Source organism: Sitophilus oryzae, unplaced genomic scaffold (genome assembly GCF_002938485.1).
Source record: "Sitophilus oryzae breed Bouriz unplaced genomic scaffold, Soryzae_2.0 scaffold_1436_pilon_pilon, whole genome shotgun sequence".
Classification (NCBI taxonomy): Eukaryota; Metazoa; Arthropoda; class Insecta; order Coleoptera; family Curculionidae; genus Sitophilus; species Sitophilus oryzae.
In genome coordinates this window covers 4,078,431-4,101,106 of record NW_022146100.1, presented here as the reverse complement: position 1 = coordinate 4,101,106, position 22,676 = coordinate 4,078,431, and the positions used below count along the sequence as shown (strand labels likewise).

General features: G+C 33.7%; 1 protein-coding gene across 1 annotated transcript in view; it reads left to right on the top strand.

Moving 5' to 3' along the window:
• LOC115876495 (alpha-N-acetylgalactosaminidase-like) overlaps window positions 1-22,676 on the top strand; it is a 53,708-nt gene that overhangs the window by 8,477 nt on the left and 22,555 nt on the right. Inside the window, exons 3-6 of the mRNA XM_030892294.1 lie at window positions 7,754-7,928; window positions 8,549-8,723; window positions 8,780-8,874; window positions 12,112-12,273. Coding sequence (XP_030748154.1) covers window positions 7,754-7,928; window positions 8,549-8,723; window positions 8,780-8,874; window positions 12,112-12,273 — 607 coding nt within the window. The remainder of the gene's footprint in view (window positions 1-7,753; window positions 7,929-8,548; window positions 8,724-8,779; window positions 8,875-12,111; window positions 12,274-22,676) is intronic.

Here is a 22,676-nt window from a genome sequence, read left to right as displayed (position 1 = left end):
AACAACAATTTGACGTTTATACTATTACGCGAAAAGCAACTTTTTTCCAAAGCCTACCATGACTTCACTGAATCATCGTTTCTTATTTACTATTATTAATATCTTAATTATTAGATATTAATTCATCTGGTATTATGGTATTCTGGTATTTCGTCGATTTTAAAATAAACACTAACTGTTTCTATCTTATTTTTTTGTTAGAATGGGCCTAATCAAGAGTGCCACTGATACTGTATTGTAAAAATAAGGTAATTAAGGGCTTATTTTTTTGGTATTTATTATAATTTTGCTAATATCTTCGGTTTGAAAGAAGATATCAAGATGCGGTTTTCGCTGACTTTTTAAGCTTTTACTACTCTTTACTACCAGCTAAAATAGCACATACTATCGTATTTATTTTTTTTGAAAAAACGCGCAATGTTTGTTAAATTGTAAGAAAGCGCCCTCTAGCGTCTACGTTCAAAATCTTATTATTATTATTCGTTTGCGCACGTATTTTTGTACGGTATAATATGTAAGAAACGGCGGTGATGCAAGTTTCTAACACTCTATTGGTTTGTTAAAGATTGAGGTGTCGTCTTACTATTGCTGTTGTTTGAAGAACGACAGCCTTCTGGAGTTGTATATAGAGTAACGGTGGAAGATCTAACTTTTTTAAACTATGGTGGAGAGCCTTTGGTATTACGCCCGTTGATGAAATTATAATGGGTACGATATTCACTTCGTTTTGCTTCCATAAACTTTTAACTTGTTCAGCTAGTGCGGTATATTTACTTAACTTCTCACTCCATGTAGACTGCAGATTATGGGTGTTAGGAATCCCGACATCTATAAGGTAAGTTAATGCCCTCTCTTTTATGGTGAATGTTAGATCTGGTCGGTTATGCGGAGTTGTTTTGTCAGTAAGTATACTTCTGTTCCAGTAGAGTTTAAAGTGGGCATTTTCTAACACATTTTCAGGTTCATATCTGTAATAAGGTGTAATATCTTCTTTTAAATGACAAAGGGTTGCTAACTTTTGATGAATGATTTTCGCTACTTGGTCGTGTCTTTGGAGGTAGGAGGTTGGCGCTAGCACTCGACATCCAGCTGTCACGTGCTGGATAGTTTCACCAGGTTCATGACATCTTCGGCATTGATCTACTACATTCGGCTCTTTTAGGATGAATTTTCTGTAGTTCCTCGTAGCTATGACCTGGTCCTGGATTGATAACATAAAACCTTCGGTTTCGAGGAACAAATCCGCCTGAGATAACCATTTGTTCGACGCATCTTGATCTACATAAGTTTGGTTAAGCTCATGCGGAAATCTCCCATGCAGTACTTTTCGAGTCCACTCCTCGACTTTCTCTCGTTCGTAGATTACATCCGATGGGAGCCTGATGTCAACGGCATGTTGAAGATCTAAAGGGGTGTGTTTGTTATCTGCTCTCACTACTGCTCGGTGAAGACCTGATGCCTGGTGCAGGAAGTATTGTTGAAGACCATAGATTTGTTTGGCGTGTAGAAACCTTAAATCAATTAGACCTCTCCCACCTTTATTGCGTGGGAGGGTTAATCTCTCAACTGCTGCCTTAGGATGATGCGCCCTAAATTTTGTTAGTGTAGTTCGCGTTTTGATCTGGATATTTTCAAGTTCTGTTTTCGTCCATTTTATAGTCCCAAAAGTATATGAGATTATCGGAATTGCGTAGCTGTTGATAGCCGTAAATGTGTTTTTTCCATTTAATTTAGACTTAAGTATATTCGTCAGTCTACTAATATATATAGAGGTGATTTTCTCTTTAATATCTTTGTGCTGTAAGCGTTTACCTTGAGCTAGTCCAAGATATTTATAGGTCTCATGTTCTTCCAAGGATTCGATGATATCTCCATCACCTAAGTCGAATCCACTAGATATTATTCTACCTTGCTTTATATTAAGTAGCTTACATTTGTCCAACCCAAAGGACATTTGGATATCTTTAGAGAAAGTCTTTGTAATTTCAAGAAGGTGTTGAAGTTGTTTTTCATTCCCTGCAAACAATTTAATGTCGTCCATGTACATCAAGTGACTGATAACATGATGTTGAGTCTTGTCATACTTTATATGGAATCCGTAGCCGGTCTTATTCAGAATCGAAGACAGGGGGTTTAGTGCCAGACAAAACCATAAAGGGCTTAAGCTGTCACCCTGGAAAATACCCCTTTGGACACTAATCGGTTGTGATATGACTATTCCTTGGTTTTGATTAATTTCTAGAACTGTATTCCACGTAGACATTAAATGTTGAAGCATATTTATAATTTTATGGTCAATCTTATATATCTGTAGTACTTTCAGGAGCCAGGAGTGCGGTACCGAATCAAAGGCTTTTTTATAATCGATAAATGCCGTGTAGATATTTCGTCGTTTGTTAGCTGCTTGCTCAAGTATTACTGAGTCTATTATGAGCTGTTCCTTGCATCCTTGAGATTTTTTGACACAACCCTTCTGCTCTTCAGAAAGTAATTTATTATCTTCAACATGTTTGTAGATACTTTTTGCAATACATGCCGTTAAGATCTTGTATAGTGTGCATAAACAGGTAATGGGTCGGTATTTTGTTGGATTATTTAATCGCTCGGATTTGGGGAGTAAGTATGTATTACCTCTGCCAAGAAATTCGGGGATAGTTTCTGGACTTTCAATAAATGTTGTGAAGTACTTAGCAATGTAAGTGTGTGTACTTTTCAGTCGCTTAACCCAAAAATTGTGGATTCCATCCGGGCCCGCTGCTTTCCAGTTTTGTGTAAGTCTAATTACTTCAGCAACCAAATCTGATGTTATTGTGATAGGTTCCATTGTTGGCAGATGAAACAATTCGGCTTCTATATCTCTAATCCAAGTGGAATCTGTGTTGTGGTTAACTGGTTGAGACCATATTGATGACCAGTAGTTTTCGATCTCCTCTTCGGTAGGTAAAGGACCAACAGGCTGATTTGAATTTATTTTCAAATTCCGATAATAAGCTCTTTGGCTGGTGTTGAATTTCATGTTTTGTTTTCTTCTCTGTGTGGATTCACGATATCTCCTTATTCTACCAGCTTTAGCTTTTAATTTTTGTTTCAAAGTATCTAATATTTCATGCAATGTTTCATTGTCCGGATTTCGCTCAGCGTGCTTTTTATGTTTTTCTTTGATTTTTAAAATAGATTTCTCTTGTTTTTTGCTTTTATTTCCTTCTATATACTGATGTATTCTTCCGATATCAGCCCGTATACTTGCTATTCCTATCTCCAATCGCATTTCCCATGGTTCCTTTTGATCTTTATTATGCTTCCTTTCAATGTTCTGAATTCTGCCTCCACTTGCTTTAATTATAGCTGCTGCTGCAGCATATATATGTGTATGTAGGTCAAGGAAGTTTGTTATATGCGGAAGATATTTTGGCAGTATATTATTATTATTATTATTATGGTATACTATAGAGTAAGAAACGTTCTTTTAAACGAGCTCTTGTTTGTTGGATTCTGATCATCCAGTCCGGAGTTATTAACATTTAAATAAAGATAGAACTAACCTTCCCCCACCACTTTATTTTAGCAGATATGGGAAAATGGTTCAAACAAAAAAAATCCAAAATTTACTGAAGATTATGAAGCTATTATTTACAGTACCGCAAAATTCTGTAAAAAATCTATTTTCTTATTTTCCATAGCAGTTGCGCCACCTAGCGGCCGTTTTACAAATTTGAAAATAATTTCCAGCAATTTCTCATAGCCCCTTTAGTTATAAATATTTTTTTCCGCAAGCCCTACGGCTAATACTTTCCGAGATACAGCCGAGAGCTATTCTTAGTGGGACACCCGGTACAAAGAAGCGCACATTTTTCAAGCTGTCATAATGAAATTTTTTTCCTCGCTATTAGAGGCCATTATATACCTCATTCAGAAAAGACGTTCTTTCTCAGAAATAACACAATACTGGAAATACTAGAAGAATATATATATTTTGAACTAATACAGGGTGGGCCTCTCATACGCCGCTCAGGCTCCAAGGAGAACGACAGTTTGTATTGAAATGAAATTTTGTGAGCATATGTAGGTTGATTCAGAGCACTTTTTAACAATATAGAGAGTTCTACAGGGTGTCTCCAAAAAATGTTACATATCAAAGTTGTGTTTTTTGTAATGGAACACCCTATATATTAATTCATTTTCAGATTCTGGGGGAAAAATAAAGGTGAGCTTTATAAGAGAAGTATATGACTAAAATGTAAGGTTTTTGACATATTTAACATTTTATAGAAATAAAGAACAACAATAATATATTTAAATTACAATAAAATATACCTAAATTGAAATTTACCCGGTATAGCCTAATATGTAGTAAAATTAACTATTGTACTTTAAATCAAATTAGAACTTGATCCAAAAAGTTATACAGGGTGAGACAAAATTAATATTGAACACTGGTCACCTTCAAAAGCATTTATTTATTGTTATATGTTACTCTTTTATTTTAAATAGAACACCCAGTGTATTATTCCGATATTCAATGGAGAATTCATGTCTCTTCAAAATACTATTAAGGTTGCCTACCCCTCAAACAAAGATTTTCCTAGATATTTTCATTTACATGATTTGATCTGGGTAGATCTTTATTATTTGATAGAATCTAAGCGGTTGTGATATGTTTGACGTTACTTCAACATAGCTGTCTAATTAGTCCAACTTCAACAACTATAGTTATCATTTTGTGTTAGTTAAAGCAAAAAAAAATTCTGAGAAATTTGCCGAAAATGCAAAATTATTCTACATCAGAGAGAATTAATAGAATACTTAAATGTTCCTGATTTTATCTAGCCTGGTTTTTTTATGGGAATATGTTAAAGACAGTGTTTAAAAAACTCGACCAACTATTGTCGACAACATGAGAGAAATTATTGTAGCTGTTTTTCGAGGTAGAACTCCACATATGCCTTTTAAAGTGAAAAGATCCTTTTGAAAAGACAATTATTATTTTATGCAGTTAACAAGAAAGGAAGCATTTTGAGCATTTGATTTCATCTAACTAATTTTTGTCACATAATTATAGGTTTATATCTAGTTTTAATTGTGTAATATTAAAATATGTTTTAAACGTGTATCTTTTTATTACCGTTGAGTATTTTACTCTACAATCTTTAATTTTTGTTAAATTAACAAAAGATATATCACGGCCACCCCTAGATTTTTTAAATAATAAAGATCTACTGACCCAAAATCATAAAAATTAAAACATATAGGAAAATCTTTGTCTCAGGTGTAGGCAACATTAATAATATTTTGAAGATATATAAATTCTCCATTGAACACCGGAATAATATACTGGGTGTTCCATTTAAAATAATGGAGTAACTTGCTTTTAAAAGTGACTAATAATGTTCCATATTAATTTTGTCTCACCCTGTATAATTTTTCGGGTCAAATTTCAATCTGGTTTAACATGGTTACTGTAATTAAATATCAGGCTATACAAGGTCAACTAAACTTTAGGTAGCTGTTATCGAAATTTAAAATTTGCTCTTCATTTTCACACAATGTGAAATATGTCAAAATCCTTAGATTTTAGGTATATGCTTCTTTAATAAAACTCACCTTTATTTTTTTTCTAGAATCCGAAAATCAATTAATATATATGGTGTTCCATTAGAAAAAAAAAAATTTTTTTTGGGGACACCCTGTATAATTCTATATATTTTTATAAAATGCTTTCAGTTAAACTACATATGGTGCCAAAATCATTTTGATATAAACTACCCTCTGTAAACTACCGTTCTCCTTGGAGCTTCCGCGGAGTATGGATCCGGAGTATGGAACTGGAAACCGGCCCGGGAATAACAGGCAACCGGCCCAAATCCACAAAAACAAAATGACCATAACGAAGAAACATATTTTATTTATTAATATACAGGGTGTCCCAGAAATAAGTGCAAGTATTTTAACTGGTAGTATATTTTGGCTTCAGAAACACGCCAATCATTTTTTTTTGCGAAAATTTGTAGTTTTTTGAAGAAATTTTTGGAATTTTTTTTAGTTTTAAGTTAAGAAAACATAATTTCTTGATAATCTGGCAACATAGGTAGTAGATTAAATTTACATGAAAGAAAATACAAAAAATATCCAGTGGTTCTCAAAATTTAAGCAAAAAAGCATTTTTTGTTTAAATTCTCAAAGTAAAATAACTCAGTTATTTTGGACTTACTTGAAAAACGGTAAAGAGAAAAAATGTTTCTTTTCACCAAATCTGGCCCTCTTAAAATACTTGCACTTATTTCTGGGACACCCTGGGTAAGGGTCAAATCACCCCAAGTAAGGGTGATTTTCGCTCGGGCGAAAAAATCTCTTTTGGCTCCAATTTTTTAAAAATATTGAAATTGTCTTGATCAAAATTTTTATAAAGATCAATATCGGGTCGGACATCTGAATTTTTACTATATAGCTCAGTTTCACAGGGTTTTACTGTTTTATTTCCATTATCGATTACGGTAATTTGATCTTGAATATGCTACGATTTTCAATCACGGGTTTGAGAAACTTTAAGACTTCCTGATTCATTCAGTTCAGCTAGCCCAATCCTCTCTGAAATACATTATTTTTAACTTTTCAGGTATATACTTTCTTACAGATTGTAGAAAGAAATTCTCTCTTTTCTGGTACAGCAGTAGCCTCGTCATGTATACCTGTTTTAATTTTGGTATAATTCTCATTGCGTAACTTTTCCTAGTTTCTACATTTGGTATTTTGTATAATAATGCCATGACACCAAACGAAAAAAAACTTGGCAATACCTACGCAGTGGATATAAATGTGTTTTAATAAAAGAATAGTGGTAAAACCAAAGGGTAAAACTATACAGAATGAGTCTTAAATAAGTGCAAATATTTTCAGGGGTGGTTCGACCCCAAGAACACGTCTATGAATTTTTTTTGAAAAAAAAAGATGTTGAAAATCGTGTTTTTTCTTTTAAATTTTTCTGTAGATTTTAGAAAATTTTTTAGAACTTCCTGTTCATCGCAAATTTTCCCACTGTATAGTTTCTTAATCTTTGATATTACGGCACAAAAGGAGATGCAAATGCAGAAAGATTTAGGTGGTAAATTTTTTTTTAAATAAATCAGTTTTTTGTTTAAAAATTCAAACTTTAATAACTCGGTTATTTTAGACTTATTTGAAACACGGTAAAGAGAATATATTATGTTTCTTTTATTCATATCTACCAGCCCTGAAAATATTTGCACCAAGCAACACAAATAAGGTGCACTTATAGACTCACCTTGTATAATAAAACATTTCAAATGGAACAACAAACAACAGATGTTTATTAAAATTATGAGTGTCTCAGAGAAAGACATCTTACAATAGTTATTTCACAAATTGGTGTTTATGTTTAAAAGCAACTAACGATTATATTGATGCAAATTGATTAGTTAGTTAGGCAGTCACTAAGAACCTTACGTAACTTTAGTTAGAAGATTAACCATTTAATTTTTGCTAAATCAATCTTTTTTGAGCTCTGATCGGGATAGGGACCGGTCCACCGGCCTATCTTCCTACCGGCCCACCGGGAATTTTCCCGTTTTCCCATATGGCCCATCCACCCCTGGCGGAGTATGAGAGGCGTCACCCTGTTGAGCTATCAATGTTATGTTGGTAGACCCACTACAGTTTTTAAAATTCACATATTATTTATAAGCCTTTCTTAAATCTTATTAATATTAAAAATCCTAAAAACAACTTACTTTCCTAGTGAAAAGCTGTTCAGAGATATGGCAGATCGTATGGTTGCTGACGGATACAAGGATGCCGGATACGAGTACGTGATTATAGATGATTGCTGGGCCAGCAAAGAACGAACGACTCACAATAAATTACAACCAGATCCAGAGAGATTCCCTAGTGGTATTAAGGCACTTTCTGATTATGTAAGTAGGTAAATTACTATAAATTACATTTTACTAACTGATTCTGAAAATGAAACATATTTATTCGTTTTTTCCATGGCAACTGTTAAAATTGCCTTAGTAGCTAAAAATAGTAGATAAAATAGTACTTTAACCGCAAGAGTAGATTGAATGATACTTTAACAGCTAGGATAGGTTAAAAACTTTATTTCTTCTCGCACGTTTTTTAATTGCTTCCATTTTTGAAAATTTTTGTATTCCTTTTCATAACTTATTCGGGATTTAAATGGAAGTAAGTGGTTTGGATATGTCGTTTGTCGCCTCAGCCTGAATATCTGTTGGTAATTTACTTATTTCGTTTTGAGTCATTTCTGGCTCCAATTCAATCAGCAATCGACACGAAAGAGTATTAAAAAATGTTGACTCAAAACTGACAACTAAAGAGACAGCTTTATTTATTTGTCAAATTACATAGAAACCAACGCCAACCCAGCACAATATTTTTTCTACTCGTAATAAATTCCTTGAAATAATAATTTCTGAATATTTTTTAAAACGTATCTCGCTATGGAAAAAAAATATTGTTTTATACTCGACAATAAAATTGCATTATCGTCTTGTATAAAAAATAACTATTTTAGGTTCACGAAAAAGGTTTAAAATTTGGCATATACGCAGACTATGGTACCCAGACCTGCGCAGGATACCCCGGCAGCATCGAGTACTTGGAATCTGATGCGCAGACCTTTGCTGACTGGGGCGTGGATTACTTAAAATTGGACGGGTGTCATTCAGAAGTACTCACCATGGAAATCGGTAGTACTAGTCTAAATAAATGAAAAATATATATTTAAACTTTTTTTAATTTTAAGGTTATGGATTAATGGGAAGGTACCTGAATGAAACAGGAAGACCTATTGTATATTCTTGTAGTTGGCCAGCTTACCAGGAACCCATAGGAATTCAAGTAAGAATAAATCATTGATTTTGATTTTACGATTTTTTTAATTTATATTTTAGTATTTTATTATACAGGGTGGCGCACTTTATTAGCCTCGGTTGATTATACGAAAACGGAAAGATGTAGAAACAAAATATTTTACTTGTATATGTGAGAGGCAATGTGCAAAATTTAAAATTATTTTGAAATATACAGGGTGTTTGGTGTTTCAGAACTAAGATCCATATTAAAGTTCTATTTTTTCTTATGGAAATTTTTCTTAAATTCTTTAAATATGCATACATTACATTTCAAAATTAATTCTTATACTAAGTTCAAAGGTAGATAATAAACTTTACTGAAAAAGTTTTAATGCTTCCTTAAATTTATACAGGAACACCAGAAATTGGTGATCTATTTTCAATATTTATTTTACATAAAATCTCCGTTATTTTAAATGCAACACTCTATATTTTTCTAAATAAATCAAAGCAGATTCAAATGCTCTTTCAAACTATGTTTTTTAGGGTTTCCTATACATATTTAATTCAGGTTTTGAATAAAAAGCGATTTTTAAGTAAAATAGCAATCAAGATGGCTGGTGTCGTCATGGTAGTTTTCTAGTGACAGTAACTATTTCAAAATCGACCTTATATAGTTTATGGACATTAATATTTATAATTTATAACAGTTTACTTAGACACAATGGATCTGTAAGGTCGAAGTGATTAACCCCCCTCCCACAACAGTTTACTTAAATTTATCTATAATAGTTTAATAAGTAAATAATATTCTTTATTTTATCAAGAAAAATATAGCAGTATCTGCTGGCGGAACGAATGGATATGTTACTAGTGATTTTATTCTGTGAGGAAAATTGATTCTTGTCCTCAAGGGCTTATGCTCAAAGATATCAAAATAGGAATCTTCCTGATAAGCGTTCCTTTGAAAAACTACTTGTCCTATTTCGCAGAGCTTGGAGTGTGGTTGGTTTATATAAAAAACCTATTAGGCAGAAACCTGTCGTTGGAAGTGAAGAAAATGAATTTGCCGTAATTGGCTCTTTTATAAAAAATCCATATATCTATTAAAATCATCATAAAACAAATCAAAGAACTACTTCTTCGTTTTTTCTTGATAAATTAATAAAAACATATTTAATAAATATTATTTATTAAACTATTGTAGGGCTAAATTAAATAAAAGGAAACTGCTGTAAATTTAAATAAGTTCATAAACAAATATCGATTTTCAAAATAGCTTATAGTTTTTCCGAAGTCAATTGGAATAGGTTGGAACACTTAATTTCGGCATTCTCTTTGTCGATGCTTTTGTCGGTATCGTCTGGACAAATAGCATTGAGAATCTCAATATTTCCAATTGATTTCGGAAATACTATACTAACTCTCACTAGAAACTTGCCATGATGACACCAGCTCTCTTGGTTGCCATTTTATTTAGGTATAAGAAACCCTAATATAGTTTGAAATTGCATTTAAAACTGCTTCGACTTATTTTAAAAAATACAGAGTATTTTTGAAATAATACAATATTTTAGAGAAAATACAGAGACCATTTGAAATAACGAAGTTTTTCTGTAAAATAAATATTTAAAATAGACCAGCAATTTTTAATGCCCTTGTATATGTACAGGGTGGGTCAAATTCGACGCTTTTAAATGGAAACACCCTTTTCTATAGGAGATAGACAAAAACTAATATCGGTGTCTGGAGCTCAATTTTCATCAAAAACAAGATGGTGAAAACCGCACATCAATATCTGTTACCGTTTCGGAGTTACGGGGTGTTTTTCAAAAAAGTGCATTTTTAACAAACCGCTGTAACTGTTTTGCTATGGAAAATTTTGTATTTCTATGAAAACATTTCCAAAGCACCTTTTTACGTACAATTTAATGGTTTAAGTATATTTTTTTTTAAATTAATAAGTTATCAACAGAAAGAATGATTTTTTATTTGGGACACCCTCTATATTTTTAATTAACTGAAAAAAATTTAAAATTACCTTTCCAAAAATATAGCACACTGGATATTTTGTTATAATCCCCTTCGAAATACAGAATTTTTAAAAGTTCGTCACTTTTAACTAGTAGGCTTTGGACCCCTTATTGATGATATGCCCTTAATGGAACTCGAAAACATATTTTTCCAGCAAGACGACGCATCGCCCATGAACGCTGAAGTTATCAGCAAATTTTTGCAGCCAATTTCAAGAATAATTGAATAGCTAACCAAGATCCTAGCCGTTGGCCGTCGAGGCCGTCTGACTTAGTGCCCATGGATCTAATCCTATAGATATATTTGCGGAAGAATAAAGGTTCCTTATTCTTCCGTATAATCTAGACAAGAATTAGAAATACTTAGCAGTTATGAGATATATTTTTGGAAAGGTAATTTAAAATTATTTTCAATAAATTAAAAATATACAGGGTGTCCCATATAAAAATCAAATTTTCTGTTGGTAATTCTTAAATTATTAATTTAAAAAAAAATATACTTAAACCATTAAACTCTACGTAAAAAGGTGCTTTGGAAATGTTTTCATAAAAATACAAAATTTTCCATAGAAAAAGAGTTACAGCGATTTGTTAAACATGCCTATTTTTGAAAAACACCCCGTAACTCCGAAACGGTAACAGATATTGATGTGCGGTTTTCACCATCATGTTTTTGACAAAAATTGAGCTCCAGACACCGATATTAGTTTTTGTCTATCTCCTATAGAAAAGGGTGTTTCCGTTTAAAAGCGTCGAATTTGACCCACACTGTACATTAAACGAAGCCATCAAATTTTTCAGTAAAGATTATTTCCCTGGCTTAAAAGTCAGCACAATAATTAATTCTGAAAAGTAATGTACAGGGTGTTGACAATCGTTTTTATTATAGCATGCATATTTAAATATCATTAAATATCTCAAAAACGAAAGTTTGAAAACTTGTTTAACCCTTATAATAAATGCCTTATTTTGTGTCCAAGGCAAGGGTCCAAAAATGAAATAAAATACCGAATGTTCCGTTAGGAAAAATATAACTTTGGTGTGGATCTTAGTTCTGACATACCCTGTACCTTTCAAAATAATTTAAAATTATGCACATCACACATAAAATATGTGCCTTCCCACAAATACCCATAAAATATTTTGTTTGTACATCTTTTTGTTTTCGTATAATCAACCGCGGCGAATGAGGTGCGCCACCCTGTATACAACGTTTACATTATTTTATAGAGTATTTTACCTTATTTTAGGCGAATTATGCTAGGTTGGCTGAAGTGTGCAATCTATGGAGAAATTGGGATGACATAGACGACGCTTGGGTTAACGTAACGAGTATCCTGAAATGGTTTAGCGATAACCAGGATAGAATAGCAAATTACTCTGGTCCTGGACACTGGAATGATCCAGACATGGTAAATAAAATCTAGTAGTCCCGCTACAGTAAACTATGTACCAATGCGATAAAAAAAAAGTAGTACAAGAATTAGTAGTCTCAGATAGAACTCCTAGTCTATAAGGATATCTATATGCCCCCGATATATGATATGATATAATTATGCCACCTAACTTTTTAGGCGTTACCATGGATTTGGTAATAATTGGTAGATATACGTGGCGAAATAAAAATATAAAAATTCTGATGACACTGAGTTATCAGTTTGAAAGAAAATATTTTATTATAGACCAGGAGATTAAATCATATTTTGTTGTACTACTTTTTTTTATCGCAATGGTACATACATACTTTTGATTTTTACAATTTAGAAATGGTTAGTACTCTCACCGGCACGAAAAACGGTGTCGTAATAAATAAAAAAGATAATAATAATATGATTTTGCAATGACAACATAGATAAAAGACCTATAATATAATATAATAACAATAACATTATATAAATCATAAAATAGATATTTACGATACAAGTGAGTTAACAGGTAACGCGTGTGAAAGTTGCACGAGTGCGTAGCACGAGTTGTGTAACCACACAAGTATCCTAATGGAGTTAACTCGCGTGTATTGTACAATATTTTATCTACGTCTAACTATAAAAACAGTAAACTTCAGTAAACGGACAGTAAACTCCTGTGGAACAGGCATATTAAGAACACTACCAGCAAAGCCATAAAGGCTCTCATGATATGCAGAAGACTGGCCGGAAATAGATGGGGCTGCTCCCCTAACATTTTGCGCTGGATGTATACCATGATAGTAAGACCCATGATTACTTATGGAGCAGTTGCCTGGTACACAAAACTAGAGCAACGGACGGCAAGGCTAAACCTATGCAAAGTCCAGAGACTAGCATGTGTTTGCATCACAGGAGCCATGAGAACCTGTCCAATAGCAGCAATGGAGGTCATTCTAGATCTAACACCACTGCACATTGTCATTGGTAGATATGCCAATGCGACAATGATTAGAATGGTCACTAACGGAATTAGTACTGGGAGAATTGTCAGATCAGGGGCTTGGAACACCCTCAAAAAGGAAATACAACTCATGCAACTCCCAGTGGACGATATGCCAAGAACGTACAACTTTGACAAACATGTCAATGTAGTATTGAGCAATAAGAAGGATTGGAAGAGCGAAACGCTTGCCCAGCAGTTAAAAGACCATACCATAACTTGGTATTCTGATGCTTCCAAAACCAATACGGGAACAGGGATCGGAGTGTTTGGGCCGAGAGCTAATTACTCCGAACCAATGGGCACTTACCCTAGTATCCAACAGGCAGAAATCTACGCTATCGAGAGATGCGTACAACTTATCTTAGATAGGAACTATCGGAAACAAGAAATAGCCATCTTGTCTGATAGTCAAGCAGCGTTAAAGGCGATCAACTCAGTATAAATCAATTCGAAATTGGTCAAAGAATGCATAGAGAAGCTGAATAAATTAGGCAAAGAAAACAAAGTCCTCCTACACTGGGTGCCTGCTCACCAAGGGATAGTAGGCAATGAAAAAGCAAATAATCTAGCTAGGAAAGGAGCGAACACTCCACTAACTGGACCAGAACCGTTCTGCTTTCCAAGTGGTAACCAACTCAAGGCGGAACTCAAGAACTTGGAAGATTCCATCCGCAACCTGGAATGGAAATCTTGCAATGGTCTAAGACACTCGAAGAAGTTTCTGAGAGCTTATGATCAAGAAAAATCACAGATCTTCCTGGGTCTGAGTAAGAACAATCTTCGGATTGTCACGGGATTTTTAACAGGACACTGTCTCCTCAATGAACACCTCAGTAGATTGAAACTAAGAAGAAACGGCGAATGCAGATTCTGTGGGGAAGATGGGGAAACACCAGTACACCTCATAACTGAGTGCGCCGAGACGACAACCATTCGTGCCATGAATTTTGGTACGACTGATATTGGAGATGGAGAACTACCCTCTATAAAACCGTCCCAGATACTGGCTTTTGTCAAAGCCCTGGGACTGTATGATGAGTTATGATTCAAGAAAGGGGGACACAATGGATCTGTAAGGTCGAAGTGATTAACCCCCCTCCCACTCATTCTAAATTCTAAAAAAATTCTAAAAACTATAAAAACACACAATGAATTTTACAAATTATTGTACTTAACTATATACTTATCCTAAAAATCAATTACCTTAATACCTTTGTTCAAATAACATCATGCATGGCAATGTCCATATGACAGTAAATAATATTGATGTCACTCGTTTAAAAAATGAGCGATTCTGAAAGTATTCCCTCTGACATTGAAGAAGAGGCATTCAGAGCCATTTTTTGATTGCTTCCAGCAAGATCGAAACAGAAGTATGAATATACATACTCTAAGTATGAAAAATGGTGCACCGAAAAAAAAGTACACAACTATGGAAATGAAAAGGTACTCATAACATATTTTTCCAATTTAGTGCAAAATAAATGTTTTACAAAATAGTTTTTTTTCTTTGGCAGTGATCTAAACAAGGAGTGCGGTAATGAAAATGTGTGAGTTAAGAAGCTCTTAACTCACTCAAAATGCTTGAGTTAAGAGATTCTTAACTCACTGACGTAGATAAAAACCATTTTATAGGTCTGTTGACTAGGAGCAAAAGCAAAGGCATGTTTTTTAATTAGAGATTAATTAGTCGGAATTAATTTTCTGTCAACGAATTTTTAAAAAACTTTTTGTATTGTATTGTTAATAAGATATTTTACAAAGTTTACCTATTTAAATTCGTTGCTTTCACTTTAGTATTTAAATAAACACACATATAAAATGCATACGTACAAAATCGCTCCGTGTTCCGAAAAAGCTCTGTATCAGGATTCCTATTTGAAATTTTCACTCCAAACCTTTTACAAAATATGTGTTTAATGATAGTTCACATTTCAAAAATATTTTTATAGACATACAGGGTGAGTCAAATATATTTTTACACTAAGTTTTAGTTTTTGAAATTATTTAACTTTTTAGTATCTCCCTCTAAATTAAAAGAAAACCCCCCATCTGTTAATTATTCGAGGGAAAACAAAATGTTGACATTTTGGTGAAAGTTTGAAATACCCTGTGGAATATGTTAAAACAGCAAGAAATTTAGAAATTATTTTATCATCTAGATACAGCCTTTCTCGATAGTTTGTTTTTTAGTTCGTCTCATTATCTTTATTTTTGTTAGAGATATTCGCTTTTGAAGGAGACACTAACATTTTTTCGTAATTTTTACATTAAGACCATGCTTTTGCTTTTGGTCCTAGTCAACAGATCTAGTAAGTTCTGATCCCGAAGCAGGCATTCTTGACATAAGATTTGCTTCATTTAGTCTTCTTACAGTCCGTTAGTTAATATGTACCTTCCTTAGGTGCAATTCATTATAAATTTGAAAAGCTGGCAAACGGCGGTTTCTTAGCGAGAAACTTGCAATAAGTCGATCGTCTTCTCATACGAAGTCGATTAGAAGTTCTCATACTAAGGTTCCTGGATGTCTAGATTGACGTCCTCTTGGCCGTGGTCATAATTTAAAAACCACTCAGTATACTCTATGGTATTAAGGTATTTTTGGAATCGGAATTTTAAAGCAAATTCACCGAACCAAACAAATATCAACCATTTCTTACCTCAACATTTTAACTCTATATAATTTTAGAAAATGTTTTAAATCGACTTACAACATTTCACTTCAATGCAAAGTTTTGTTCTCCTTGCAAAAACCACGTCATATATGACGCGCCACCCTGTATAAATCGATTTCAATCAAAATTTCAATGATTAGAATATAAGCAGAATAGGTATAGCTTATGCATTAGATTCATTTATTTCAATAAATTTACTTAGAAAGAAATTCAAAAAATCAAACAATTAAGATGGAAATAACTAAAGAATTTAATAAAATTATTAAAATAAAAAAATAAAAACAACGAAATAAAATGGGTAAACATTTTTTAGTATTTTATCTATAAAACACAATATAGAATGTTTTACATTAATACATTCACAGTAATTGAATTCCGAGGTAAAAGGTGGTAAAAGTCTCTAGACACTCCATAGCTCAGAGCCGATACATCGTTTTACATGGGTGACCTTCAACAAATTAGAGACAAGCTGCAATTTTGCATGGAGCTTCATTTTGTAGATCTTTAAACATCCTGAAACCCCAGCGATGAACCGTTGAGCCCGTCACCCCAAAATCACCCCTACAAGGGGTAAAAATGACCCTTTTTTACTTTTTCTTCAATAACTCTAAAACGACGAATTTTAGGAAAAAAGTGACGAGTAAAAAATTGAAGAGTAGAAAATTTTCAACCACATAGGTAAAGGACCAAAGTTTTTAGAATTTCAGTGGCGCAGGTGCGAATTTTTTAATTTAGGAGGATTGGTTTTAATAACCCACCATTCTGTGTTTAACTTCAAATGAAAGCATTTTTGAGATAAATCTCGAGACCAAAAAATTTATTAGGATACAAGTTCCTATAAAAACGATCTTTTTAATAAAGGTAAGTTACCAGTGGCGGAGATACTTTTTTAAATGTGCGTTTTTTACATTTTAAAAACATTGAATAAGAAAAATTGCAGTCTTACCAATAATTTCCCGTGAAATAGGTATATTAAAAAAATTACACGTTTAATAACAAAATAAGAAAAACCTTAGCTCAAAAATAGGATAACTTATCTTAAGGATAGTCCTCATTCACTTCCACATTTGTTGGGTTCATACATGTAATGCCATTGCATTGACCACATGCCATAGTGCAGGTGAGTCCCATTCGCTTGCATGTACATGCTTTTTTACAGCCTCCCGAAGAGCAATTGCAATTTTTTTTCTAAAACCCATGTAGGAGCAATGGGCTGGTCTGAATGTATTGGATTCATCTCTCGATTTTTCAGGTTCCAACCCCTATCTTGCGGTGGTGAATTGTTATTTAACCAAGCCTGTACCCTGCGATATTTTCAGATCTGTTTTCTCAATACTATAATTATATAACATATCACTATGGTAAAAATAGCACTGTTGTTTTTGATGGCTATGAAGAGATAGAGACCAAAATTGTGGAGCAGAATCGCAGATCTGCAGGTAAAAAAATGGTGCCAATTATTGTATCTTTCTCGAATTTATCTGCAGTGAAGTTACCAAAGGCAGTTTTTTTTATCAAACAACACCAACAGAAGCAACTTCATTCGTGCGCTCGGAAAAGTATTGTTGGAAAATGGAATCAATGTTAAATTCGCTGATGGTGATGCCGATACTCTTATGTAACTACAGCGGTCGCAATAAGTGACAATTTACCAGAAGGGACTTTATAGTGTTACTGATTCATTATTACCACAAGAAACTGTTTATGATTCGTCCGGGAAAGGTGTCAAAATCAAATAAAATAATCGACATATCGGCCCAAAAATTGGAGGATCTGAAGAATGTGATTCTTAGTGTCCCCGCTATATCTGGTTGTGACACAACTTCTGCTGTGTTCAATAAAGAAAAGATTAATTTAGTGAACACCATCCAGAAGAAAAAGTTATGTGAGCTATTAAAAGAATTTTATAATCCCGAGGCTGCAAAGGAGAAGTTAGAAGAAGTTACATCTCAGTTTTTTATAGCAGCATATGTTAAAAACTTGACAAAAAAAGTTAGATTTGGATAGTCCCAGGAACATGCCTGTAGCGTTTTTTAAACAACTACCACTGCGAACGGCAGCTTTTCATAGGAGAGCAGTCGTGGATAAGGCATTTCACTGGAAAGAAAACTAATTAATAACAATAAACAAAAAAAAACAGATATTGGGCGCCAGGCATGTACAGAGAAAGAAAACACAGTTGTATATTACTTAAAACTAATGACTATATTTATTCATGATGAATTCTGATTGTAAACAGCATTGCACAACTCTAACAACCATCATAATGGTTATTTGTTGAGTAAAATTATGTATGTAAATAATATTAAATATGTTCTATGAAAAGACTATGAAAAAATACAATGCGTGTAACGTTATAGAAAATATAAGAAAAGTAGCACTACTCTATTCAAATTGTTAAATTTTATGCGGTGTTAAATCTGATGTGTTGCAACCTGTAGATTCTAGCATCTATGTCTCGTTATTCATCTGTTAATATAGCGCAATAATAATATCTATAGAAAGTAATACTATTACAAGGCGTAATATAATGAAACCTAAAATCTAAATCACATTGTAACTACTGAATCGACATAAATGTTCTTAATAATCTAACCACTAAATATAGTCTGTACGATATTATTTAAAATGTACGTTACTGTTTAAGACTGAAAATATAGAAAATCTAAAACATAAAAACTAGAACGTAAATCTACACTTAGCTGTTCTTTATGTAATCTTGCTTCAAACAGTAGCAGCGTGAGGTGGTCTCGCTTCTCTGTACTCAGCCATCCAACACAACCAAAGGGGCCAGAATGAGACACCATAAATTGGTACAGCCGTAACTAACTAGCTTACAGCTGGGAACGAAGCAGCATGGGACTCAAGCACATCCACGCTGTGGCACTTATATGTAAGAAAAAATCGTTCTTACTGGGGACACTCGTCCACAGGACATCCGTACATAAGATAATGTCCGTACATAAAACTACCCGTACTACCCGTACCTTGGACACAGTCCGTACCTTGGACACAGTCCGTACCTTGGACACAGTCCGTACCTTGGACGCAGTCCGTACCTTGGACGCAGTCCGTACCTTGGACACAGTCCGTACCTTGGAAATAGTCCGTACCTTGGACCCTAAAAATATAAAACTCTTGTTTAAAACCAAACAAGGTCTAATAAACAAAATAAACCTACCTCGAAATACTTCCGAGGGCTCAATAAATAATAAACAACATGTCCTTTCTTCCATGTGACATTCTGGAGGACAAAAGAAAAGGGACGCCAACGTGCAAGCAAAACACAAATACAAGTTGGGACATCCGTAACTCTACCCTAAAAATATTCAATAATAATATCGAATCTAAAAGGATGATATTTCATCTTTACCTGTTGCTTTGAAATAGCAGCTGATTCAGATTATACAGCAAGATTTAAATAATCACCATTTCTAAAAGCTGGGATACAACTATGATACAACAGAGCGTCAAAACAAAGTGAGGTTCAGGGTTGCCACAAGAAAATTTTTGATTGTGCAGAACTTGACCATAAAAATGTGTAGCATTGTGTAGCAATCCATGACCAATAATTGTAAACTATCCAATAAGACCAAGAATAAGACGTAAAATCGCCAAATTTTAAAGCATAATTACGAGTCTCGATAAGAGCCTCACTTCCACTCGTTTGTATCTATACGTCAATATATTCATTTCCCATTTCATTTCTTCTCATGCCAGCAAATATTGCAATGACGTCAAAATTGATGTCGCGAAACTAACGATTTTATGGAAAAATTAGACCGGTTAAAAAGTCTGTTTATAAACTGTAAACAATTCAGGACTGTTTAATCGGCCAAATTTGTCCATAGAAACTGCAGTCCTTGCTGATATGGGAGGAAAAGTGAAATAGGAATTGAATATTATTCACATATGCCAACGAGTGGATCGAACTACAGTGAAATTTGGTCAAAGTACGTGTTATATATTATTTAAGGAATTAAACAATCCTGTCTAATTACCGTTTTTGACTCGACCAATAGATGGCCGAAAATGATATTTGTTATTTCAAAATTTAAAGTTCACTTGCGGCCTCTTTTAATGTAACTTAGATAACTTAAAAGCAAAAAAAAACAGCTTTTGTCAGCTGATTTACTGTTCTGGTATTATTTTTTATAATAAATATGTAAATTCTCAAAATGTGTAGCACAGGCCATTGTGGTGTAGCTGTGCAGTCATGGAAGCAAATGTGTAGCAAAATACACAATTGTATAGCTTGTGACAACCCTGGTGAGGTTAAGCACGGAGACAGTTGACAGAAGCGATGTTGACAGCGCCTCCTCAGAGCAATAACAGGGTTGTGTCGAACGATAACAGGGTTGGCGACTAGGGAACGTAAAAATTACGCGTCAAATAAACTATCCGGCCTGAACGATAGGGAATCCGGTGATGATAGGCCAGACATCATATATTATATATAAAAAAGACATGTAACGAACTAAAAACGTTACATGCCTTATCAACAGTACGTAGCTAAACGAAGTCTTAATACCAACTTCAACTTGGTATCATTACCACCTACCTCCAATAGTGCGAAACATCATGGACTTTTTCGTCAGGTAAGTTAAATTTATGTTGCATTCAAATGTTAAACAAAATTCTCATTTTTAACTTACAGGTACAGGCAATAACAATTTACCACCGCAAGATGGGGGTTGTAATCTGAAAAATCGAGAGATGAATCCAATACATTCAGACCAGCCTATTGCCATAGATAAATGCAACAAGTTTAGATTGGAAAGCCCGTAAAAATTTTAGGTTGCGAAATTATTTTGGGTCGCGACCGTTATACGCGATCTGGCGCTGCTATAGCGGTCGCTAAGAACAACGGCAAACAAAAACAGAAATAATTTTCTCTTGTCAAAGTCAGAATCTTCAAAAATCATAAATCTTTCAAAATCCAAACCGCTCTCATTAAAGAAATTCCGAAAAGTGTTTATATAGCGTCCATTTTCAAAGTAATAATTGCTATCTTGTGAGTTTAATTCAAGTTTTATTTACTCCAACCGGTGATAATTGTGAAAAAGTGGCATTAAAAACTTAAAAAGCTGTGCTGTGAACTCCAAAAACCATCGTGGATCGTGGCGTAACGTCGGTTTCCAATGTTTCATAGGTATTTCATACATGCGTCAAGTTTCTTGTATGCAACACAATGTCTTTTATTTATAAAATTAAACGAAAATAATAATAAATTTGAATAAACAATATTTGGCGATATAATTCCGGAAAAAGCCGAACCGCTCCAAAATTTTCAAAAGTTTTGGGTCGCGACCGTTGCAAGAATAGCGCCAAATAGTGTTTACATTGTCCTTATGGGCACTTTCCAATCTAAACTTGTTTCATTTATCTATGCCTATTGCTCCTACATGGGTTTTAGAGAAAAAATGCAATATAAAATTTGCAATTGCTCTTCGGGAGGCTGTAAAAAAGCATGTACATGCAATCGAATGGGACTCACCTGCACTATGGCATGTGGTCAATGCAATGGCATTACATGTATGAACCCAACAAATGTGGAAGTGAATGAGGACTATCCTTAAGATAAGTTATCCTATTTTTGAGCTAAGGTTTTTCTTATTTTGTTATTAAACGTGTAAATTTTTCAATATACTTTTTCATGGGAAATTATTGGTAAAATTGCAATTTTTCTTATTCAATGTTTTTAAAATGTAAAAAACGCACATTTAAAAAAATTATCCCCGCCACTGGTAACTTACCTTTATTAAAAAGATCGTTTTTATAAGAACTTGTATCCTAATAAATTTTTTAGTCTGGAGATTTATCTCAAAAATGCTTTCATTTGAAGTTAAACATAGAATGGTGGGTTATTAAAACAATCCTCCTAAATTAAAAAATCCGCACCTGCGCCACTGAAATTCTAAAAATTATGGTTCTTTACCTATGTGGTAGGAAATTTTCTTCTCTTCAATTTTTTACTCGTGACTTTTTTTCCTAAAATTCGTAGTTTTAGAGTTATTGAAGAAAAATTAAAAAAAGGGCCATTTTTACCCCTTGTATGGGTGGTTTTGGGGTGACGGGCTGAACGGTTCATTACTGGGGTTTTAGTATGTTTAAAGATCTACAAAATGAAGCTCCATGCAAAATTTCAGCTTGTCTCTAATTTGTTGAACCTCGGCCTGTATAGGCTCTGGGTTACCACTAAATGTGAAAAATTACGAAAAAAGTAAGTGTCTTTTCAAAAGCGAATATCTCCAAAAAATAAGCTATTGAGATGAACAAAAAAAAACAACTATCGTGAAAAGATGTAACTAGATGATAAAATTATTTTTAAATTCCTTGCATTCTTAACATATTCCACAGGGTATTTCAAACTTTTACCGAATTATCAACATTTTGTTTCCCCTCGTTTAATAGACAGATATAAACTTTCATTTTTAATTTAGAAAGAGATACTAAAAAGTCAAATAATTTGGCTACAAATTACTTAAAAAATCATCATACCATACCATACCGCCATTACTCGCTGACGAGTATTTGACACGCATCAGAAGATGGTCACGCAAGGCGTTTTCTTTCATGAGCTTTCCTGTGACTGAAAAATCTCATTGCTTTGTTGCCTCTTTACTTTTTGGTTGTCGCTCTTAACTGACTTTACAATTCTTCTCCATTCCGTTCTATTGTGAGCTGCCTCTTCCTACTCATTCTGCTTGTTAATTCCCTTTAAGTTT